This window comes from Lathamus discolor, chromosome 3 (assembly GCF_037157495.1).
Source record: "Lathamus discolor isolate bLatDis1 chromosome 3, bLatDis1.hap1, whole genome shotgun sequence".
In the NCBI taxonomy this organism is placed as follows: domain Eukaryota; kingdom Metazoa; phylum Chordata; class Aves; order Psittaciformes; family Psittacidae; genus Lathamus; species Lathamus discolor.
In genome coordinates, this window is record NC_088886.1 from 137671485 (window position 1) to 137693695 (window position 22211).

The window sequence follows — 22211 nt, forward strand, 5'->3', positions numbered from 1 at the left end:
GGAGATATTCAAGGCCCGCCTGGACAAGTTCCTGTGTGATGTACTGTAGGTTACCCTGCTCTTGCAGGGGGGTTGGACTAGATGATCTTTTTAGGTCCCTTCCAACCCTTGGAATTCTGTGATTCTGTGATTCTGTGAAGTGCACGTCCGCCCTTCCCTAAGGCCGCTGGCTGCTGCCAGCAGTCACGCTGCACGGCGGTTTAACTGCTGCCTATTTTCTGATCCCTTAATGCACCTTTGGTCCGCAGCTGCAGGAGCCTGAAGATGCGGCGGGGGAACCGCGCTGCCACCTCCTCCTGGAGCCGGACGGGGGTTGTCTACCCCGGAGCGAAGCCGCAGCGCTGCGGTGGGCTCTGCTCTGCCCTCCCCTCCCGAGGGACCGCGCTCCCGGACCAGCGCGGCTGCAGGAAGCTCCCGCTTCCCCCCGATAAAGGCCGAGCCGCCGCGCTTCCGCAGGGAGCCGGGCCAGGCCCGCCTGCTCCTCGGCCAGGGGGAACGGGGGAAAACGGGAGAAACAGGGGCCAGGGGTGGTGTCGAGTCTCAGCTCAACGCCACGGGGAAGGAACGGGTCCTGCTGCAGGGCTGAGCCCCCAGGGCTGCTCCTGCTCACGCACCTCTGCCCACGAGACCCACAAAAAGTGGGGTCCGGGTGGGCACCCCAGCTCCAGGCACACTGCCCCTCCTCTACCTCCCATTTCTCTTCCTCTCTCAACCTGCATTGTGGGAGCTGGCAGAGCTCTGCATTCCCTTCATCCCACCCGGGCACAGTTAGGGGTGCCCTGCTGCCTTCATTATAGCCCATCCCCTTGGCATCGGGCCTGCAGCAGTTTCCCTGTTTGCCCCACTTGTGCCTCTCTCATGCCTGCTTCTCCCTCTGTTCCCCGGCGGTTTTCCAGCTCTGGAGTGCACTGGACCCTTTCCCGCAGGCAGAGGTATACGGAACACAGCCAGCCCGGATGTGTACCTGGATGGGGAACCCACATGCCAATGGGAATGCTGGGAAGCAGTGGGGGTGCCAGAGTGGTACTGGGAAGGGTAATATTCTTTGGGGGCAAGCCTAATACAGGGGAAGGCATCAGGAGCAGCAGTGGGGGACGTCTGAGGTTGCTAACGTGCATCCAACCCCATCAAGGATGAGTAATGCAGCAGCAGTGGGGACGTCAGGTACTGCCGTGACGTTGCGGTGCTGCTCTGGGAAGGGCTGGGGCAGCAGCTAGCGAGGAAGGAGTGAGGAGAGAGCATGGAGGCACCCGGGACCGGGGGTGCTGGGTGCTGGCTGTGAGCAGGGTGCTGTGTCATGGCCGGGTGGGACCAGGGCAGCCCGGCCTTGAGAAACAGGAGGTATTTCAGCTCCCTGATTCACATGCCAAAGTCCCATCTGGCCCCACCGTGAAGGAGATGTGGGGCAGAGTGCAGCAGCCACGCAGAGCTGGGACACACAGCCAAGCCCAGGCCTGGCCTCCAGAAAGCACACTCGAGGCGCTGAATTGGGGATGCCCAGCTGGTTTGAGGGGCTGGCAGGGGTAAATCTGTGCCTCCAAGTCAGCACCTCTGCGGAGCAGCCTTCCAGGTGCTTCCTGCCCCAGGAATCCATGTCAGCCCCCACAGAGCCACTCTATGAATGTCACCTAAACCCGTGGGGGGCAGCTCTCGAGCCCAGCCGCGGTGGTGCGGGCAGACGGGTGCCGAGGCATCTCGCCATCCCCTATCAGCTCATTTGCCAACTCATCGATTGATCTGTGCAGGAGGAGCCGCGGTGCTCGCCTGCCGTCGGCTCAGTGCTGCGGGCTGTGCCAGGGCCCCAGACTCTGGTTTCCAAACCGCCATGGAGGGGAACCCCAGGGACCTGATGTCATTTCTGAGCAAAAACAATGGTTGGACATTCTCCGTGTTTCCGTGGGGAAAGGACGGGAAGAGGATGCTGGTGAATGGGACCTTGGGGAAAAGGAGTCCCGCTTGGACACATGCGCTCACCCCAGCTGGCACCCCATGATGTCCCAGGGCAACCAGCCCCCTGGCACACCGCTGGGTTGAACAGCGGCTGGCGTGCTGCCTGGGCCAATAGTGCCTGCTGCTGGCAGGGCCCCGCAGGCTGAGGACAGACAGCGCTCGTCACACGTCAGTGACCCGGAGATCACCCCAGCCCTGGCAGTGGCACCGCATGCAGAGGGACTGCGTTAAAGGAGGAGGCGGATGAGCTTTGGCGGGGTGAGGCCAGGATGTGTCTGAGTCCCGAGGGGTGGATTTCCACTCCCAGAGCAGGAGGCTGAGCCACCCTTGGGCTTGTGCCAGGGAGGCAGCACCCGACCCCCCCTCCGCTCAGCCCAGGAGGGGCACTGGGTGCTGGGCAGCCCAGCATGAGCCCGGGGTGCTCCGGGCCATGCCGCAGCGCCCTGGGCGAGCAGCTCTCTCTCCAGCATCCAGCCCTTCCCGGGAAGCAGAGGCTGCTGGGGGCCGCGGCCCTGGCGCGGGGATGCCGGTTGCTCCCTCCCACAGCTTCCCCTTTTCTCAGAAAGCCTGGAAACCAAAGGTGAAAGAAGTGGGTGGAAACTCCGCGCGCTGCCCTGCAGGAAGAGCAGTGAGTAAGTCCGCGGCGATATTTAACTGTGCCTGCGGCCGCGCCGCTCCACTCGCCTCGATGGAGCCGGAGCTGACGGGTGAGTGCCGGGGTCACGCTGCTGCCATGGGGGCGCGGGGGGGGGGGGGGGGTCCTGCGCCGGAGCGGGGGCACCGGTGCGGTTGCCTTGTGATTGCTTTGCTGCTGGTGTCCCCAGGGACTGCCGAGGGCAGCTCCCCCCGCACGGAGCAGCGGGAGCACAGCTCCGGCTGCGGGGAGCGGAGAGGATGCGCCAGACCCCACGCGTGGGGCACGAGCGTCTGCACTTCTGCCCCTGGCCTTTGTGGTGGTCTGCAAAGCCGGACCCGTTCTGCTGATACGATAAAGGGCAGCGGGCGGGAGGCACGGGATTATTCCTGCCAACTTCCTTCCCGGGAGGGCAAAGTGAACCCCCCTGCGTTAACAGCCCAGCCGCCGTGCCAGTGTGGCGCCGGTGCCTGGGCAGCACCCACTCAACTCCACTGCTTGACCCTGGGCATGTCCTGGCTAATCAGTAACTCCCGGGCGCTGCTGCCCTTTAAAGCAGTGAATGGTTAACCGCTGAGTGGTGGTGGGACCGGGCGGGGGGGTCCTGGCAAGGAAACCACATCCCTTCCCGGAGCAGCCCCTCCTGCTTCATCTCCCCAGGGACCGAGGGAGAGGGGAGCCCTCCCGCCTGCCCTGCGTGCCCCATGGGAGGGAGCAAAGGAGAAAGCCAGAGAGTGCTAAATGCGACCTCAGATGCGCTGCTCTCCGGGAGGTGGGGTTGCCTATGCGTGAACATCTGCTTTCCCATGTCCTCCCATCACCTCCAGCCCGGCTTGCCATGGGGCAGTGCGCTGGTGGCCATCTGATGTGCTCCCAGAGCAGGGCCAGGCTGCTCTGCTGGGGTATTTTGTCTTTGCTGATAGCATTTCCCCTACTTGTTGTGGAGAAAGGCAATGGGGGGTTTGCAGGGATGACAACGCACCTCACACAGCCCCGCGGAGAGGGGGGTGTTGGCTATATGGGGCTGGGGGGGGGGGGGGGTGCCTCCCTGGGGTGGCTGCTGCAGCAGCAAACTGTGCCTGTGGGTGCTGTCTGGGTCCCCTCCCGCTCACTGCTGGCCATTTCCATTCGCTGCTGCCGTGGGGCCTTGGAGCCTCCTGCCCCAGGAGCAGTGGCTGTGAGGGGCTGCAGGTTACACAGTGCAGCACAGAAAACCCCGCAGCAGCAGCAGCAGCAGCATCCTGCTGGTACCCGCTTGCCTGGGGTGCCGCTGGACTCACCGGCATTTTTCGGCTGAGGTCAAGAGCCCTGAGGAGCTCTCAACTTTTTGGCTCCCGTGCCCATCTTTTCCCCAGTACCTGCTCCTGGGCATGTGCGTCAGCTCCAGGAAGCCAGCACCTGGCTGCCGGGGTCAGCATCAGGATCTTCAGTGCAGACCTGTCCCAGTGGCACGACAAGCCTGCTGCAGGCAGCCCCAGAAGGGGATGTGTACCAGAACCAGCGTGGGCACCCCCCATGCTCCGAGCCAGGCAGAGAGGAGGGTATGGGCAGTGCAGGGTGCTAAGGGGAGGCAAATCACAGCGGGGCTACGAAACCTCCACCTGCACAGCAGCAGCTGGGCTGATGCAATCCTCCCGGCGCTGCACTGGGGCAGCGGGCTCGTCCCATGGTCACCCATGGATGAGCGCTGCATCCCAACACCTCCCCAAACAACGTGGGGTTGAGCCAGGTCTGGGCTCCTCCACACCAGCAAAACAGCCAGCACCCAGATGGGTTCGATCTCCATTCACCCTGGTGTTACCCCGCACCCTGCTCCAGTGCAGAACAGGGCTAGGGATACCCCAGAGACACAGGGACAAATCCAGCCCTGGCCCTGCCTGGCTGCAGGAACGTGGGGCAAAGCTGGAGAAGGGAACACCAAAGAGAGAAGGCAGAGCCCAGAAGCGTGCCTGGCACACGCAATGCATACAAACACACACGAGCATCCCAAAACCACCACGGAAGCCGCCGCTCTCAAGAGAAGGGGTGGGTCTGGAAGCAGGAGGTTGGGTAGAGCAGTCCCTTTCCCAGCGGGCAGCAGCAGGACCCCAGCAGCCCTGGAGGGGATGGCAGCCTCCTGCACCCCATGGCTGCCTGTGGTGCTGTGCCCTAGGGGCATCCCACATTGCTCCCCTTGCCTGGGGCCCCTTGGTCACGGAGGTGCTGTGGATGCCATGCAGCAGGGACGCTGCTTGCAGGAACAGCCAGGAGTGAAAGGAAAGAGCTGGAGCTTGTCTGAGTTTGCATTTCAACCCCTCCTTTCCCAGCTTGGTCCCTGCGGACTTCCCATTGCACCCCGGTCAAGCAGTCTTTTGGCAATGGGGTGCCCCAGCACCCATGGGCAGGATGCCAACAGTAGCTGCTGGAGTCGTCCCTGCCCCATCCTGGGGAGGGCAGGGCACTGGGCATGGCAGGACCAGGACACACGCAGGGCAGCCACCGAGCTGTCCCACAGTGCCCCAGTATCCGCATCACCTCCCTGGGGCCACAGAGCAAAGGAAAAGGATGAGTCCTGAAGCACCACCAGGAGGGCTTGTCACAGTTGCCCCCATCCTGATCCTGCTCACCCACCTATCTGCTTGGAACCTTTCCCCTTTCTTTGCAAATCAGCCTACAGAGGAAGATGGGGAGGAAGGCTTTTCCCTCACCTTCACCTTTTGGCTCCTGGAAGCTAAGGGCTGAAGGCGGGTGGCCAGCACTTTGGGCAGCAGCAATCCTTCAACCCTTTGGTGGTCAATGCCTCAGAGAGGAGTTTTACAGCTTAAAACTTGAAGCACAAAGAGTTTTCATGTGTTTAAACACCCAGCGACTGCTGGGCGACCACCCCATGGGTAAGGAGCAGCCCAAAGCATCCCATTCCCTACCAGCCATCACAGGCTGTTCCCAACCATCTGTAGCACCTCTGGCAGGCTCCTGCCCTGCTCCCTTGCACTGGTGCCTGCCTGCGGAGCAGGGTAGAAGGGGGGATCACCCCACTTCTTTGATTTCGGGGGGCTCAGAGCTATTGAAACCCCTCTGCCACACCACTGAGAAACAGCACCGTGCACAGCCAGTCCCGAGCCGCCTCTCTGACCCCAGCCACCGGCTGCAGGGTGGGGGGACCCTGGTGTCAGGCTCTGCTTCACCCCATCTCCCTTCGCTGCTGGTGCACGTGGTCCCCGGGGTGTGCTGGGACCTGCGGCCCGGGACCCCACAGCTTCTGCAATGGGGTTTGGCTCCCGGGGGGCTCCCGGCGGGATGGTGAGTTCACGCTGCCCCGGCTGAACTCGGATTCCCCGCAGATGGATTAAAATAGAGCCCCAGGCCAGCGGTTGAGCAATCCTGGAGCGAGCTCCTCGCACCGCTCGGTGCTTCCCCCATCGCAGTTCCTGCCCGGGCTCCAGCGTGTCATTTCCCGTCTCTTCTGCTGATCCATCAGACCCAAGGGCTCCCCTCCTGCACGGCCAGAGTGAAGACAAAAAAGGGCTGTAACCCTCTCCCAGCACTTACTCCTGCCCAAGCCACTCCAAGCCTCTGCAGTCACAACTGTGTTCAAACTATTGCCAAGCCAAAAAAGGCCTCTCCCTGCCTTCCAGCTATCAGCTCCATCCCTGGGGGAACGGCTTTAAGCTGACAGAGGGGAGATTCGAATTAGACAGTGGGAAAAAATTCCTCACTGTGAGAGTGCCGAGGCGCTGGCAGAGGATGCCTGGAGAAGCTGCGGCTGCCGCATTCCTGGCAGGGTTCAAGGCCAGGCTGGATGGGGCTTGAAGCAACCTCCTTCAGTTGAAGGTGTTCCTGCCCGTGGCAGGGGGTTGGAACAGGATGATCTTTAAGCCCAAACCAGCCTGGGATTCTATGGAAATGAACATCTGCTGCGGACCGAGGCTGCTCAGATCTGCCACAGCATCTCTGTGGATGCTCATGGGGGTTCGCGTGTGCCCCCTGAGTCCACCCCTCCATGCACCTGAGCTTTGCAGCCCAAACCAGTGCGTGGGGGCAGTGGGCAGCAAAGGGCACATGCAGAGGTGTGGGGTACACCAGCCTGTCCCAGTCCGAGACTGATCCCTCCCTGGATCCATTCCCTGAGCTGCCTGGAAAAGACCTTTTGCAGCTTCATTTTAAGCAGCAGAATTACCCTCTGTCCTTCCCCAGACCCACACAGAGATGCTCGCTCCAGTGCACCTCGTGCACCACCCGTTGTACCATGAGCTTCACAAACCACTTCCATCCATCAGATGCTGCCTCCCAGTTCAAGGGGCTCCTATGAGCATTGGTTTCAGCATGAATGGAGCAGAGGGACAGTGCCTGGAAGCACTGGGATGCTCCCACAGGGCTGAGCATCCCCCCTGTACAGCTGCACCCCTTTCTCAGATACACACATGGGGGAAGAGGAGTTTAGGCTGAGGGATGTTTTACTGCAGCGCACAGAGCGAATCTGTAGATGGGATTCCCAATGCATCAATGAATACCAGCCTTCCTCTTCCAGCTCCAGCAGGCTTACAGAGCTCAGGGCTGACCTGAAGCTTTGCAGCAGCTCCCGATGATAGGAGGACACGTGGAAGCAGTGGAAAAACTAGCAGCCAACTTGAGCAAAGCTCCCAAGGAAAGCCATGGCTGCGCGCGCCGCTCCTGGAGCCGAGCGAGAGGTGCCAGAGCCCCCTCCTTGCAGCGGCTCCCGGCTGTAAAAGCCTGTGTCAGCACCACGCCTGCCCCATCAGAGACACGAGGAGCTCTCTGCTGGTTTTTCCCCCCTTGCAGATGGAGAACGCAGCCGGCCGGGGCCAGGGGAAGCTGACTCGCACTGGCTGCTTGGCTCTGAGAACTGAATTCCATAGGCGTTAAAGCTTCCCAAAATGCCCTATGGATTCAGTTCTGCAGCTGGGCAGCAAATGAGCCTCAATCCTCCAGGAAAAGAACGGGACTGAGAGTTGCTCCTGTGCAGAGACCAGGCTATGGATGGAGGTGAGTTACAGCCACCATGGGAAAACCACTGAAGGCAGTGACAGTTTGTATCAGGCTTTCTCTCAACCCTAACTACAAAATGCTTTCTTCCATCTGGAAGTGACATGGCACTTGAGACAACAAATGTGTTGCTACCTCCTGAGGTACTGCATGCGACTGTAAGCCTCTGCTAAAAATACACATGGCCAGAACAACAGCCGGGGTGTGCCCAGCCATCTCCTGTTCAGAGGCCGGGCAGCGAAACCAAACAAAGCATTGGAGAAGATAAACAGGGCAGGATAGGTAAAGCTAAGGGTTGTGCCTGCTCTCTACCCACAGGCTCCCGAGATGTCCAGCACAAAGCTGCATAGGAATTTATTGGCTGGAGGACTGGCTTTTTGGATAGATTATGCAGGTCCTGGTAAGTTACATAGCACCTGCTCATCACCATAGGGCAGATCCAATGCTCCCACTCACCTCATCTGAAAGAGCCGGCTTGCATCTGCTCCAGGATCCCAGCTAAAGCAGCCCCTTCCCAACACCCTTCTCATGGCAGGCAGCATGCAGCTGACAGCCCAAGCTGTGCCCTGAACCAGACACAGAGGATGGGGGGAAAAGCTGCTTCCACCACCCCAGCAGAGCACTGCACTGCCTGCACAAGGATCCAGTGCACAAACTGCTGATGCAACACTACTGCCTGTAGGAGCAGCTGCTGCTGGAAGGACAGGGAGTGCAACACCCTGCAGTGCTATGCTGCAGCAATGCAGCTGCAGACCAGGACAGAGGACATCTAACTGCACATCTCCACCTGGGCAAGATGCTTTGCCTTGCCAAGGGAGATAAAGAGACAGGAATTGCTGCTTTTTTCCTATGCTGTAGCCACCAGTCATTAGTGCAGGCCTTTTCCAGCCCATTCAACAAGTCTTACAGCCACTCTTGCAACACAGCTAAACAGCTTCACTTTGGTCTGAGGTTTCTGCAGCAGTTTTTCTGGTTCAGCCCTCTTGCAGCTTTAACTGGCAGCAGAATTAACCCATTTCCAAGCAGCTGATGGGGGAAAGGGGAAATTGAGATAGTTAATGAGACTAACTGTTGCACTAATTTTTAGAAAATCCACTTGCTTTGACTTTATAGCAACTGAGACCCTCCAAGAGCTAAGTTCACCCTCACAGGCTCTCTCCTTTGCTTTGCAGGCCAAGAGCACACAGGTCCCTCCTGCATTATAAAGCCCTTCTCCTGTATGGCATGTCAGGGGGAGGTTACAAGGGGACAGAGCAGACCTCCTGTACACTCTAGAAAGCCCCTACTGGTCCCCAAAGGTGAAACTGTTGGGAAACAAACTGGGGCAAGGCAGGGTGCTGCCAAACAGAGCAAGCAAAATAACCCCCCATAGGTGGGCATGAGCCATGTCAGACCCACCCCTAACTCTGTGAAAGGGTGTCAGACCGATTTGCAGGTTGTTCACGGGAGAGGCTGCGGTCAGGCAGCTAAAAACCAGGAACAACATCTGCTTTTGAGATTATTATTTATGATCATTTAAAAGGTACAGAAGTTTACAAGTCAGACCCAGCCCCTCACAGCCCTCCATGTTTCAAGCACAACTCTGAAGTCCACCCTTCCAAGAGACCAAGCTGTGGAAGTGCTGTGGTTCACAACTCCAGTAACCTCATTGGAGAGCCAGCACCTCTAACAAGAGCTGAGCGAGACCCAGAGGGGGGTCTCAGCAGTGATTTCAACAAGGACACGTGGCCAGGAGAACCAAGCACCAGGTAACCAAATGTAAGAGGATGAGGACACCAGGATCTTCTGCCAGCGTGTAAGGAAATGCTGCATACAGGCGTTACACAGTGATTAAGTACAATGGAATGGTCATAAACAGCAGTGACAAAACATGCAAATATTTGCTCTTTACAGTGTTCAAGAACCCCTTTTTCCTCTGGGACATGCACTGCCCCCAGCCTGGAAGAAATCCCACTCCGATCTTATTGAGTGCCAGGAAAGGAGCCGGCTTCCAGGACATTCCCTTGCATGGGGCAGGAAGAGGCTGAAGTTTTCTGATGAAGGGCTGCTGCCTGGAGATCCCCCCACCAGACTGTGACACACAGCCAACCAGTGGAAATCAAACACTCATTTCAAAGCCAAAACCAAAGAGCTGATCTGACAGACAAGTGCCACGTGGTTTCTTCACAGGGCAGGTACTGTGCAAACAGGGTAAAGTTGCCATAAGCTTGTGAAGGATGGGGAGCAGTTAAAAGCCAACAGGGGTGGTGGCATTCATTGCTTGTGCTACTTGCCAGCTGCACCAAGAACAGCTGCCAACTGGTTTCCACAAGGGCTCTGAAGTATTGGGTGATGGACTACATCAATGTCTCGGTTTCTTTTTCTTCTTGCTGTTCCGGTCCTCACTGCTGTCATCTGCCTCACTGGCATTGGGGGTCACAGCCTGCTGGATAACTGTCTTTTCCACTGCATATTCCTGCTCTCCTACCTTGGGGTCCCCCTTCACCAAGAACTCCCCTTTCCTGTAGGTTATGGAGACATTGGTACGTGGGTAGGTGCCATAAACCCTCCGGAGATCATCCTTCACAAATGCTGGGAGATCTTTCCTTGGTCCAAACACCTTTCCAAGCTTCCCCCATTGAAGTTCTCCTCTCATTGTGAAGCCTTCTGGCCATGTGTCACGATATTGATCTGACCTTTGGTAGGCAACACAGGGATTGTAGTTTGCATAGGGATGGTAGAGAGGGATAGGGACCATGGGAGGGAAGTGCCAGGCATAGTATGGATGGAAGTAGGGACGGGAGGCACCATAGAGGTGGTGATACTCCACCTGACCTCCCTCATAGTCAGGGTGACTGTTCTGGTCCACCACAAAGGTGATGGGTCGGCTGTAGAAGCTGTGCATGTGGATGGGAGGGAACATCACAGGGCTGGTTATGTCTTCTGCTCTCCCAGTCCGCAGTGGTAGGTAGGTGTAGGCAGAAGGTGGGGTCACAGCTGGGTAATACTCCCGTGGCACAAAGCCAGACTGGTACATGGTACAGGAGCTGGGGTTTTACACAAGGGATGTTTCTTCAGAACAGTTGCCAGGTCTCAAAAGCTGTGAGGGGAAGAGAAACAATTTACATTGGTTATATACATTCCAGAACCAGGCTGAATAAGGAGTTATGCTTAGCAGCACTGTAAGGATACCAACTGATAAAAGATGCTCCCTGCATCTGCAGCTTGCAGGGCAGTAACATGCCAAGAACAATCAGAGCCTTACTGCAAGTGACTGCCTGATAGCTGCTCAGCAGGACTCCTCATTTAACCCACCCAGATCTCACAGTTAAAAGAGTGGGAACCAGCTAGCATAGAAACCACTGCAGGCAAAAGAGATGGCCTCACATCCTTGTGACACATCTGCACTGCTGGGAAGCAGCAAGACAGGCTGCAAGAAGCTGGAGACCCTTGAGCAGGCATACAAATGGGGAAGGCAAGCACCAGTGAAAGATGCTTTGTGTTTCAGCTAAGAGGAAAGAGGACACAGCCCAGCCCTGCTGCAATAACTTCATGTCCTTGCCCAGACAGCGAGATCTTCAACTGAAAAAAAAGCAAGCTTCAACCGTCCTTGACTCTCCCCCCATCCTCCGAAAGTGCTCCTACTATGATCAGCAAACAAGAGTTGCGCCTACTCTTTGTTTCTAGAGCAAAATCCAGCTGCATCTACATTTCCTCTGACAAAGTTCTCATGTAAAAGCATCTCACTGCAGTCTCACTACTTATCATTCACATTTAAGTGTGCATTTACCTTGAGAAACTCTGACCCACAGCTGAATTTGTTCCTAGCCTGCCCTCACCGGACAATCCAAGCGTCCTCCAGGGCATTAAGCAATGTCCTCCCGTGACTCATTATCCTCTCCCCAAGGGCAGGAAGGAAAGCTGTACATAGCATTGGTTTTTTTAAAGAAACTTTGCTACCAGAGACAGGAAAAGTCCGTGCACAGAACTAAACCAGCAAGTTGTTGTCCCCATTCCCCCTCAACCCCCCAGTTTAGATCCTTCAGGCTCTTTTTGCTTCAACCTTAACTATAGACTTGCCTCTTGCAACTGTTAACTAAGATGGTGAAACTCATTCCTCAGCTCTGTGCTTTCCCCCAGCATAACAGGAAATTTGGCAGTCCCCTAATAACCTGCCTGCCACAGGCAATGCTGGGTGCTACACAATGGAGGTTGTTCCTGTCCCTTGAGGTTCATAATCTACACTAGCTCAAGCCTGCTCTTGCAATGGGCGCAGAGCTCCAAGTCTATCCCTGCACAAGGAAATGGCATTAGAGTATTTAGACAAGACCAGGCAGTACCCTTAAACCAGACTTGTAGTCTAGCAGCCAAAGCCCATCATAACCATCACCTCCTCAAACAGGAGGAAAGGAAAAATATACAACCTACCTCATTTAGAGCCATTACAAAAAAATAGAGGCTGAAATGGCATCCAGGCAAATCAAGTAAACGTGAATAGGTTTGACTGAGGCCTCCCGAGCTCACTAACTTGGGAAGGAGGAGAGTGGGTACTGTGATATTTCCTGCATTTAACCCAGCTTTCAACAGAGCATGGCTCAGGCACCCACCAGGCAAGGATAGGGCTGGGCTCTTCTCTAGGCTTGATGGCTCCTAAACATCTCTTCCCAAATTTGTCTGACTGCTCAGAACAGGTTTAGAGCTGAGCCTCCTGCAGCTCCACTGCACCCTGGTTGAGCACACCTCGTTATACCTTTATTGAGAGGACACCATGAGCTAGCTCCCTAACATCTTGCCTGCCTAACTTGCTCAGAGCCACCACAGAAATCCAGGGGGATATTGTGTGTCAATAGCAGCATGAGGTGGGTAAATGGAATAAAATGATCTCCTCTTAAAAACCAGTCTCAGTGCCTCTTTTAACCCAGTTCAACCCTGCATCCCTACTGAGAGCCACAGGATCGCTTCCATGCACCCTTTGTGTTTTAGAGCAAGTGGTCTGTCCAAAGCACATAACTATCGCCGCCATTGAGGGGAAACAAAGCAAGCCCAGTTTGCCCCTCCTGCTTCAGGCCTGTTTAGGACAGCCCTGGAGAAGCTGCTCTCTTATGTACTCGATCACCAGCTCTTGCTCCAAAGCTACAGATGGTCCATCTACCATCTGCTGTCACACCCTGCATCAGTGCTCACAGGTCTCCCCTGCAGTTGCAGAAGGGTGACAGGCCATCTTAATCACTCAGGCTCCAGTACCAAGACAGCCCAAGCACTACTATTAATTGCTTTGATTTTGCACTGGGAAAAGATAAGGGGAACAAGCTGGTGGCTCAGCCAGGCAGGACAGCCCACAAGAAGCAGCAAACTGAAGAGGGGGAATGAGATGAGGATTAAGCAGGGCTGGGAGTGCTCCAGGGCAGCATTGTCACATGCCTGACCACAGAAGTGCAGACATGTCCCTGGAAGCAGATCACCCCAGAGGAGGGTGTTGACAGCAGACATAGTGTAGACAGCACTTCGCAGCCCCAGAGGGAGAGTGCAAACCCATCAGGGCAAGCCTTGGCTCTGTGCTGGGGCTCTGGCTGCCTCATGCTGCCCAGTCCCTACTGCTCCCCAGCACCCAAGCACCAGAGCTCTCAGGTATTGCTCCAAGAGAGGCTTACCTTCACAAGCACAAGGGGACAAATCCCAGCTCCTGGCTTGCAGGGCACAGCACGGCTCTGAAGCATCAGGTGTGTTACAACAAGGTTTTGGTATGCAGGAGGCACAAAGCTCCTGCCCTGCCCCTCCAGAGCTGCAGCCTTGTGTTCCCAGAGACTGACAACATTGCTTACCCCACCATTACACCAGTGCCTATCATTTATATTAACCTTCAGGCTTGCTTCAGCTCCCAAGGCAGGTTTTGGGAGACCACAGGTGGAGCAAATTCCTGCTAGAGAATGCAGGGCTGAACTACAGTGTGACAAATCCATGCATATAGGGGTAGAGGGTTTTGAGAGCACCAGTACCAGCTTGCCTGGTCCTGTCAAATGCTCACTGGGAAGTGAGAGCAGGCAGTGCTTCAGAGAAAACAGGGTTTGCAAGGAAGGTGATCTTCTGTAGGGCCATCTGACAGCCAGAAGGCATCAAAAGCCAGATACTGAAGCAAAATAAGCCCAGACACCATCATTACCTAGTGGTACCCCTTAAGGAAAGGGTCCATCCCCCAGTCTCTCCTTCCTCTTTACCTGCTCCTGTTTCTCCAGTGCCAGCAGCCAGAGGCTGCCCTGGCTTTGGAAGCAAGCATCCAACAGCCTCAATCCCCCCAGCTCTTCAGGAACAACTGTAGGGCCAAAGAGTTGATCCTAGCTGACTTGTCTTCTCGGGCTACCATCCACTTTCTACTCCTGCTCCAATTTCAAGCTCTGCTATGCCTTCTGAAGCATCATCACATCCATTGCCTGGCACCTGAGCAGGAAAGGGCAAAACAGTCCTTAAAACTTTAGCTCTGCTAAATGCCTCCCTGGTCCCAGAACCACAGCCATCCATCCCTATACCCCAGCTCCTTGGTGGCACAGACTGAAAGGGTGGCTGGGCAGGCAGCACACTGCCTGGGAACCAAGCCTCGCCAGCCTGGGCACTGGAGCTGTGGTTGCCAGCAAGAAGTAACAACAGACCAACCCAATAAGAAACAAGGCAGCCTCTGCCATCAACCCTTTCCAGCAGTTTTAACCTTGCTGGAAAAGGGTTCAATCCCACTTGGCTAGAGCTGAATGAGAAGCCAGGCACCAAATAAAGAGGAGAGAAAACTCACAAGAGGGTCACAGCCAGCTGAAAGGAGATCCTCATCTCTGCTTGGTGAGAACATGATACTTCAGACTCTTCCCAGGCTTGCCAGAGCAGTTCCCTCACCCATGCCCAGCCATCTGGCAGGGCCTCTCCCTCCTCACGCATCTTGGTGTGGGTCAAGGAGGCTGACACCACAGCTCCCAAAATACTTGATCTGCCCAGAAAAGTGTGCTTCAGCACAGGCTGACCCAGACAGAGTTGCTATGGAGCAGTCAAGCAGTGTTTGCAATACAAAACCAGCCAGTGCACTTGACAGCTCAAGTAGAGAGCTGATTTTGTTTCACCACTCAATTATACAGTTACTACAGGTGATGAATCCACCACTAGTTAATGCCTAATGCTGTTCTGGCTCTTCTAGTCTCTAAAGCAGCAGAAATTACTTGCTAGGATTAGAAAAACATGGTTTTGCTGGACATGTCTCAGGGCAGTAAAGCTTTACTGTCACCCAAGCTAGCTTCGAATCCAGGGAGCTTTCCATTTACCTGGTCATGGAGCACAAAGCCCACTGTGAGCTGTAGAAAACAGGGAAGTGTAAGTATTTGAGTACATGTCAGACTGCACTTTCTCTGGGAGAGAGATTAAAGCAACCCTGACTACAGGACAGCACAGTCCAACATACGCAGTGTGCCACAGTATCCAAGTGTGAAACTTCATACAAGTATCTCATGTCTGGAGATCATTTTCACCAAGGCCAACAGTTCAGAAGTGTCACCAAGTCTTCTGTCCACCTGAAGCAGCAACTCAAGTTAGCTGTGTCCTCAGGTCAGGCTGGCAGCTTGAAATGGTTTGGATGCTTCCTTGGGAAGCATACTTGAAAGCCAACACAACCATAAGGGCATTGGGCCCACAGGAGAGGACATGCCCACTTATTTCACTCAACCAAGACTATTCTTGCCTCATGCCGTTGCCCTGTGATCAGCTGCTAAACAGGGAGATCCCACTAAGTCACCTTTTCCTCTCCACTGTTCCAGCACCCAAACTTTCATCTTTTTAGCTTCCCTTCTGCCCTGCTCTCCCCATCCCACAAAACCCACAGATCTGTTGCCATTGCTCTGTAGCAGCTCCCAAGGGTACAGGGATAAGTACTAAAAAAAGCAGCATTTCCCCTAACCAAGGGGATGAAGAAACGATAAGTTATTTCCAGTTAGCCTCCCCATTTTGAGCAGACTCTGCAGAACTGTTGCCATCCGACAAAGTCCTGGCAAAGGCCTCCCCTGGAAAAAACAAAGCTTCCAGGAGTGCTTTGGAAGAGAGAGGTTAAAGCTGAACACTCATTGAGCTAAGGTTTGTTTTCCACAGCTCCAATGCCAGAGTCAGACACACTCATCCAGCATCCAAGTAGCTGGAGATAGCACATGGGAGCAGATCGCAAAGAGGCTTCTTATTTTTCCTTACCACTTCCATTCCCATTATTCCCAACATAAAATCAGGCTCTGTCTGAGGTCTTTAAGAAAAAGTCACCCAGAAGATTCCCAAGTACTTCTTGGGGAGGTGGGAGAGTGGCACAGAAATCCATGCAGTACAACACAATCACTTCAATCCTCCCCAGCCAGTAAAGATCCTTAGGACAGAGGCACTGGCTGCCTTCCTAAAAAGGATGCTTTCCCTCAGCCAGACGTGCCTGGCAGCAACACAGGAATTCAAGGAAAGTGCAATAGCTGGGTCATTTCAGGACTTTATCTTTACATATGGGAGCAGCTTCCCACACCAGTGCCACTTAATCACGGGAGCATTTGGGATCCCTCAAGGTAAAGCGGCACCACAGGTTTTTTGCTGCAATCTCCCAGAGAAAGGCAAACCCACAGTGTACCAGCAAAGCACTCCAAAGAGTTAAATACTTCCACAAGAGATTACTACATCATACCTAGTACAACAGGGTGCCACAAGGCAGTAGCCAATTACCAGCAGTAGCAACCAAGGCTGCAGAGAACAGGTCTTGATTTATTAAAGCCAGCCACAATCCAAGGGCAGGGTTGACCTCTTGGAAGACACAAGGTCTTGTAGCATCAAGAAAGGGAGAGAGATGCTGCATGGTGGGCTGAGATGAAGTTTCTGCCCCACTCCTGTTCACACACTGCACCCCTGCAGCTTCCCCAGTGGCCCAGAGCACAGCCTGGACCAGGCACAGCAGCCTGCAAGCTTCCACACCGGGATAACACAGCAGGAGAGCAGGAGGAACAATCTGCTTCACACTGGAACCTCAAGTGCCACCATGGTCACAGGTTTCTGTGTACAATTCATGACAGTGCACATCACAACAACCTGCTTCCTGCAGGCAGAGCTGGCACTGCATACCAGAAGCTGGTTACACACCAGTGTCTCCTTACACTGATCCCTTCGATATTTGTAGATGGAAAGTTTGGCAAGGCAGGAGAACACAGCCTCTGCTTCTCAGAAAAAGGGGTGAGGCTATTTGCCATCCCTTGTACTGTCTAGTGGTAACATGTAAAGGAAGATAACTAATACTGAAAGCAGCTTGAAAACAGCCCACAAGAAAGAAAACTGCTTTGCAGACAAGAGCAGGAACTTCAAATGAAAGCAATGACTCCACAAAGAGCAGCAAAGCTACATGGTGGAAAGGTTTTGAGAGAGATTAAAAGCAGAGATTAGTAGAAACAGGAGAAACCCACCAATCCACACAGGTCTGTGTTTTTACTAAAAGGGAAAATACAAAAGCTATTTTGGTGGGATCAAAGCAGCAGATGGAGATGGCTGTGGGCCCCCCCACCTTGTCTCCAGGGTGAGGAGCTGGACAGGAACAGCAGCTGAGGGGTTTCCAGAGCAGACCAATTCCTTCACCCATTCACCTCTGAAGCTAGCAGAACATTAAGCTTTGAGCACAGCAGAGGAGCCAGGAACAGCCCAAGCTGCAGGGCACCAGTATGCAGGCTTTGTAGAGTGTAAAAATGCTGGTCTATAAGGCTCTTCAACCAGGGAGCAGCATGTTTGCTCCTCTGAGTGGCACAACTGGTGCAGAAGGCAGCCTGCAAGCAGCCTCATCCCCGCCGCACACCACTCACCCAGTCTGAGGAATTCCCCAGCAACACTGGGGATCTGACCCTACTTCCCCCCACACCACAGGAACTACTTCAGTGTAGAGATTCTTACAGCTGCCCAAACCAACTGAAAAGATACCATGAGCACAGCTGTTACCAGAGCTCCTTTTGTGATGGACAGCCTAGAAGACCTCAGACACCAACTCCCTCTCCAAGAGGTGAGCTTGGAACCACTCTTGCTGCATGAGCACCCTTCAGCTCAGCCAAGAGGGAGGATTTAACTTCTTCAGCCGGAAGACTCAAGTCCTCACCCTGCTTTTACTAGTGCACCACAAAGAAAAGAGCTCCAACTGGCACTGTAAGCTGCAGAAATAGCAGTTAATGCTTATTACAGTCAGTCACCCCTTATACAGGCACTTTGAAGGGGGAGTGAATCTGTTTCAGCTATTCAAAGCAGCATTCCCAGAAAGCACTGAGATCTGCTTTGGGTCTGGCATCTATTTCTGAGGTCTGTGAAAAGCCCAGACTCTGTATGAGGTCAAAACACAAGGAAAAGCCCTAGTCATCACAGAGCAAGTCTTCACTTGATTATCTAAAAACCACCCCCTGCATAACTCTGCTCAAATAGCAGTCAAAATGCAGCTCGGTGGTGACAGAGAGGTTTGGGGCAGCCACTCCTCCTCTCACTGCAGCTGCTGGGTAACACAGTAGGTCTGAAACAGCTGCACTGCCAAGAATAAGACAGTGAATGTCATCACAGGGTGACTGCATCAGCAGGCAGGGCACTGAAAACCACCCTGCCTGACACCATCACCCCTTCAAGCCTTTCCCTGGGCACAGATGGCTGCTGCACCAAGATCTAGATTCTGGACACACTCCAAGCTTTCTCCTTTCTTGACTTGTCCTGCTTTCAGCACAGCCCAGCTTCTGTGTTATTATAGCTCCCAACACCAGTTCCATCTTCCTAATAACCACTGCAGGCACCATCTGCATCAGAGGTCTTCCTCACCCAAGATTTGAATCACAGCACCCTGTGTCTCAGGATCCAAAAAGCCAACATCTTCCTCATCCAAACCCCTTTCCAGACACAGCATTGTATCAGACACTACTTTTCTTTAATTGAGCATATTTTAATCTGTACTTTATAGCATTCAGTCCCAGTAATCCCTTTCATGTTGAAACACAGCCTGCACAGAGACCCACTCTTTCTCTCACTCAAAAGTTGATCCCATATCTATCATCCCCATCCACACAGTCTTTCCTTTAAAGAGATCTCAGTACCAGTTAACCCAAATCAGGAGCTCCTGGACCCCAACTAGCAGTTCTGCCCAGCTGATCCCCTTCAGATGGAAGTCAGGCAACTAACTTCTATCAGACACTCACACAAATACATCAGCCAAGTGATCAACAACTTCATTACCACACCACTAGTACCTCATGGTTATTTATACCACTTTGCACAGGACTACCAAGCTACTAATCAACTCTTACAAAATACAAGTGCTACTGAGTTACAGGGGAGCCATCCTTCCCTCCCACACCACTCAGTACCCAAGTGCTAATCTGTCTCTCTTTGCTCTGCCCTCCCACAGCAAATCTTTGCAAGATAGACCTCATGGAGAGTCAGCAGCTCATCCAAGGAGCATCACTCCAGCATCCCGATCTTCAGACTTCACTACCATGCACAGATGTTTGTGCTCCCACAGCCAGCTGCTCCCACCTTCATTCTTTCATTCCAGGTTCCACTTTTTTGCCATGTTCTTGCCTCCCTTCCACTAGTTTCCTCCTAAATAGGCAATCCACCCCAATTACTCCTTCCCTGTTGGTCTTAGTTTTGCTACATCTATAACAGTCCAATATTGTTACCTAGGCAGTCCCAGCCTTGCACAGTATTACTGATACAGTGCAGGTGGCTTTGCAAGGTTCTACCCTGCAAGAGTTGCTTCAGTCTCCCCCATGATCTCTAGCTCCTCCTGTTTACATATTTACTTTACACACTCCAAGACAAAGCATTCTACTTTGGCCTTGATTCCTCTGCCTAGCTCCAGTTACCTACAGGTGCTGTCTTATCTCACACAGAGACAGTTTCAACAGCAGAGCAACATGTTTTACACACTGTTTTCGTGCTATCACAGCATCCCATTCCCTCAGCTACTAGATTACAGGTCTTTGCCCTTGAAGTGCTCTTGGTGTCCTACAAAGGCCTTAACTGGTTACACAGCCTGGCTCTCCACAGTGGGTTTCCTCTGTGAGCAGACCAGTATCCAGTGCCACAAGCCATTTGCTTAACTACTCATGTTTCAAATACACTTGAACCCACATTCCTGTGCATCCAGCGTGGAGAATGTGTGTTTAGAAGCAAGAAACACACAACTTTTTATGCACTTGTACTACATCTTCCCATGGGATCAACACCCCAAACAGTAGAATAGAGCAGGAAACAGATTATCCAGATTTTAGGGTTGTGTTACATATCATCCCTTCAGTGTATAAAAATGCCTTCTGTTACAACAGCAGCACACACTATTTCTAGCTCAAGTTCAAGCATCTGAGCTAGAAATACCCATGAGAATACTGCTCTTACTGCATCCCCCAAGGCAAACAGCTGCAGCATCTGCTGATCTACAACTCTAATACATTTGTTTTGTGAAAAAAATATCCAGCTACCTTCTGTTTTGGTCTTTAGACAATACAGAACATAGCTCACAACTAACATCATTGATTTTTTAATGGGAATCAAAAGGCAATCTTCTGCTTCCAAAGCAGCAATCACTCAGAGAAGCCCTTCTATGTCATCTTTTCCAAACTAAAGTGTTTAAAGCCTACCACCAGCCAACAATAACAATTTACATTAGTATCTTTCTAGATAAGTTACAGGCTAGAGCACTAGCATGAATCAAGGCCCAGCCAAATTATGCTGCTCTACTTGCATCTACTAGATCGGGTGAAAGGCATTACCTCCAGAGAGATTTAAGCACTTCTGTTTACAAAAACCCAAGCAAAGCATAGAATACATCGGTTGCACACTGTTACTACTGCAGACGTTTAAGCTAGCACTAGTACTGTTTTGCCATTCTAACTGGTAAAACATTGCAACATAAGCCAGTCTTTAGTAATAAGCACAGAAAACAGAGAGAGGCATTTATTTGGTGCATGTGTACTCACATCCTGAGAAAAACCAATCAAGATGATGCCTTCACTTAACCAAGGAGCAAGAAACAGCAGCATGCAGAAGGCAGCTTGCTTTCTGCAGTCTCTTTTCACTGACCTACCTTAATGACACATACAGAGCTAGGAGATGCCCCAAGATACCACATCACACCTCACAGAAGTTTTCCTGTAGTAACCAGGGTTGCAATACCTGCCTAAACATGCCCTTGCACCTAAAGAAAACAACAGAAAGCTCATTCCTTCTGCAATTACATTATGTGCTCAGATAAGGAGCTTTAACCCTAGCTGCCTGTGAAGACTACTAAAGCTAACACAAGCTACATGCTTCAGCTAGCTAGATGCCTTAGGGAATAAACAAAACAAAGCCCTTGAACAGAAAAGCTCAGGCATAACAAGGGTAAGAGAATACAGGTAAAGGAACAACTAAAGCCAGCACATGAACCCAGCACAGAAAAAAACTCAGAAACACTCACCAAACCTTCAGGTTCTTTCCCAAAGGAGTAAAACACCATCTGCAACAGAGCTGCAAATTCTGAAGTTGCAGTCAGAATAGCATAGAAAAGAGCCCACCACTAAACACTGCAGTGATGAGCCCTCCTTCTTCTCTTCTTTACCCCCACACACTCTTTGCTTATGCTCAGCTACAGGTGCCTCCACTGGAGGTATTTGTACTCACTGCTCATTCAGTAGGCTGTAATTAAACAAGAAGCCATACACACGGATCCCATCAGCACTATTGTAAGCACCTGTGCTGTCGTGGGCCTTCGCAGCACAAATCCCCATACAGGTTTGACAAGGGGGACTGGGGCTGCAGGGCCAGTGCCATCACCACTCAGCACAACTGAGGATGCTTAATGCTGTGTTCTGCTGCAGGTGATCTCAATAGCTAAATACCTACAAATCACTCCTTAATTGCAAACCCTGTTGACTGCAGTTAATTGCTTGGCTTCTATTTATAAAAATTACCTGTTCAGGAAGCCAACGGTGAGTCTAATACATAAAACCATTGGGAAGTAGTAGATGCAATGATACCTTTCTGAATGCAGCAGTTGGCTTTTGCATTCGTTTTCTCTGGTGAAGTTTGTGACTAGTTGGGGGGGAGCAGGCCTTACAGTGAGAGTATATGGTGGTGTGGATGCTGAAAGCAGCAACAAGTGTAGATAAGGCCCTTAGTGCTGTGGTTTAGTGGTGATCTTGGCAGTCCTGGGGTAATGGTTGGACTTGATGCTCTTAGAGGTCTTTTCCAACCTAGCTCATTTTGTAATTCTATGATTCTAACAGGAGCTGCTTGAACAAAAGGTCCAAAGAGAGATCTTTAAGTAACAAAGGACAACTACAGTCTCTGTGTTCTGAACAACATGGGATGTAATGTGAGTCTTTGGAGAACAGTATAAGTATCTGCTGGCTAAGGCCAGAGACTGATACAGGGCTAATGAAATGTACAATGTATATCAAAATCACTTTGTAAATCGATAGAACATGGATAGCCCTGTCATAAATAATATAGTAAAAGAATTTACTTACTTTATAGAAAAGGGGGGATTGATACAGGGTTAATGAAATGTACAAAGGAAAATACAGGGGATTGTATAAGAGAGTTAGAAGAATCCCTTGCTTAAACAAAAGTATTGTCTGCTGTAAACACCTATCATGCTTACCAAGCTAACAAGGCACAGACTACT

General features: G+C 52.7%; 2 protein-coding genes across 3 annotated transcripts in view; one reads left to right on the forward strand and one right to left on the reverse strand.

The window, feature by feature from the left end:
* Positions 1–2424: 2424 nt before the first annotated feature.
* MFSD13A (major facilitator superfamily domain containing 13A) overlaps positions 2425–22211 on the forward strand; it is a 35725-nt gene continuing 15938 nt past the window's right edge. The window contains exon 1 of the mRNA XM_065672131.1: positions 2425–2657. The gene's annotated coding sequence lies outside the window, so the exon portion shown is untranslated. The remainder of the gene's footprint in view (positions 2658–22211) is intronic.
* C3H10orf95 (chromosome 3 C10orf95 homolog) lies at positions 9055–21175 on the reverse strand. 2 transcript variants are annotated; one of them, XM_065672135.1, is made up of 3 exons: positions 21003–21175; positions 13762–13981; positions 9055–10646 (listed from the first exon to the last, which is right to left on the reverse strand). In XM_065672135.1, the coding sequence occupies exon 3, from the start codon at positions 10581–10583 to the stop codon at positions 9909–9911; it is 675 nt and encodes a 224-aa protein (XP_065528207.1). In that variant the 5' UTR covers positions 10584–10646; positions 13762–13981; positions 21003–21175; the 3' UTR covers positions 9055–9908. The 2 variants fall into 2 exon arrangements, with proteins under 2 accessions (XP_065528207.1, XP_065528206.1); XM_065672134.1 differs by lacking the exon at positions 13762–13981.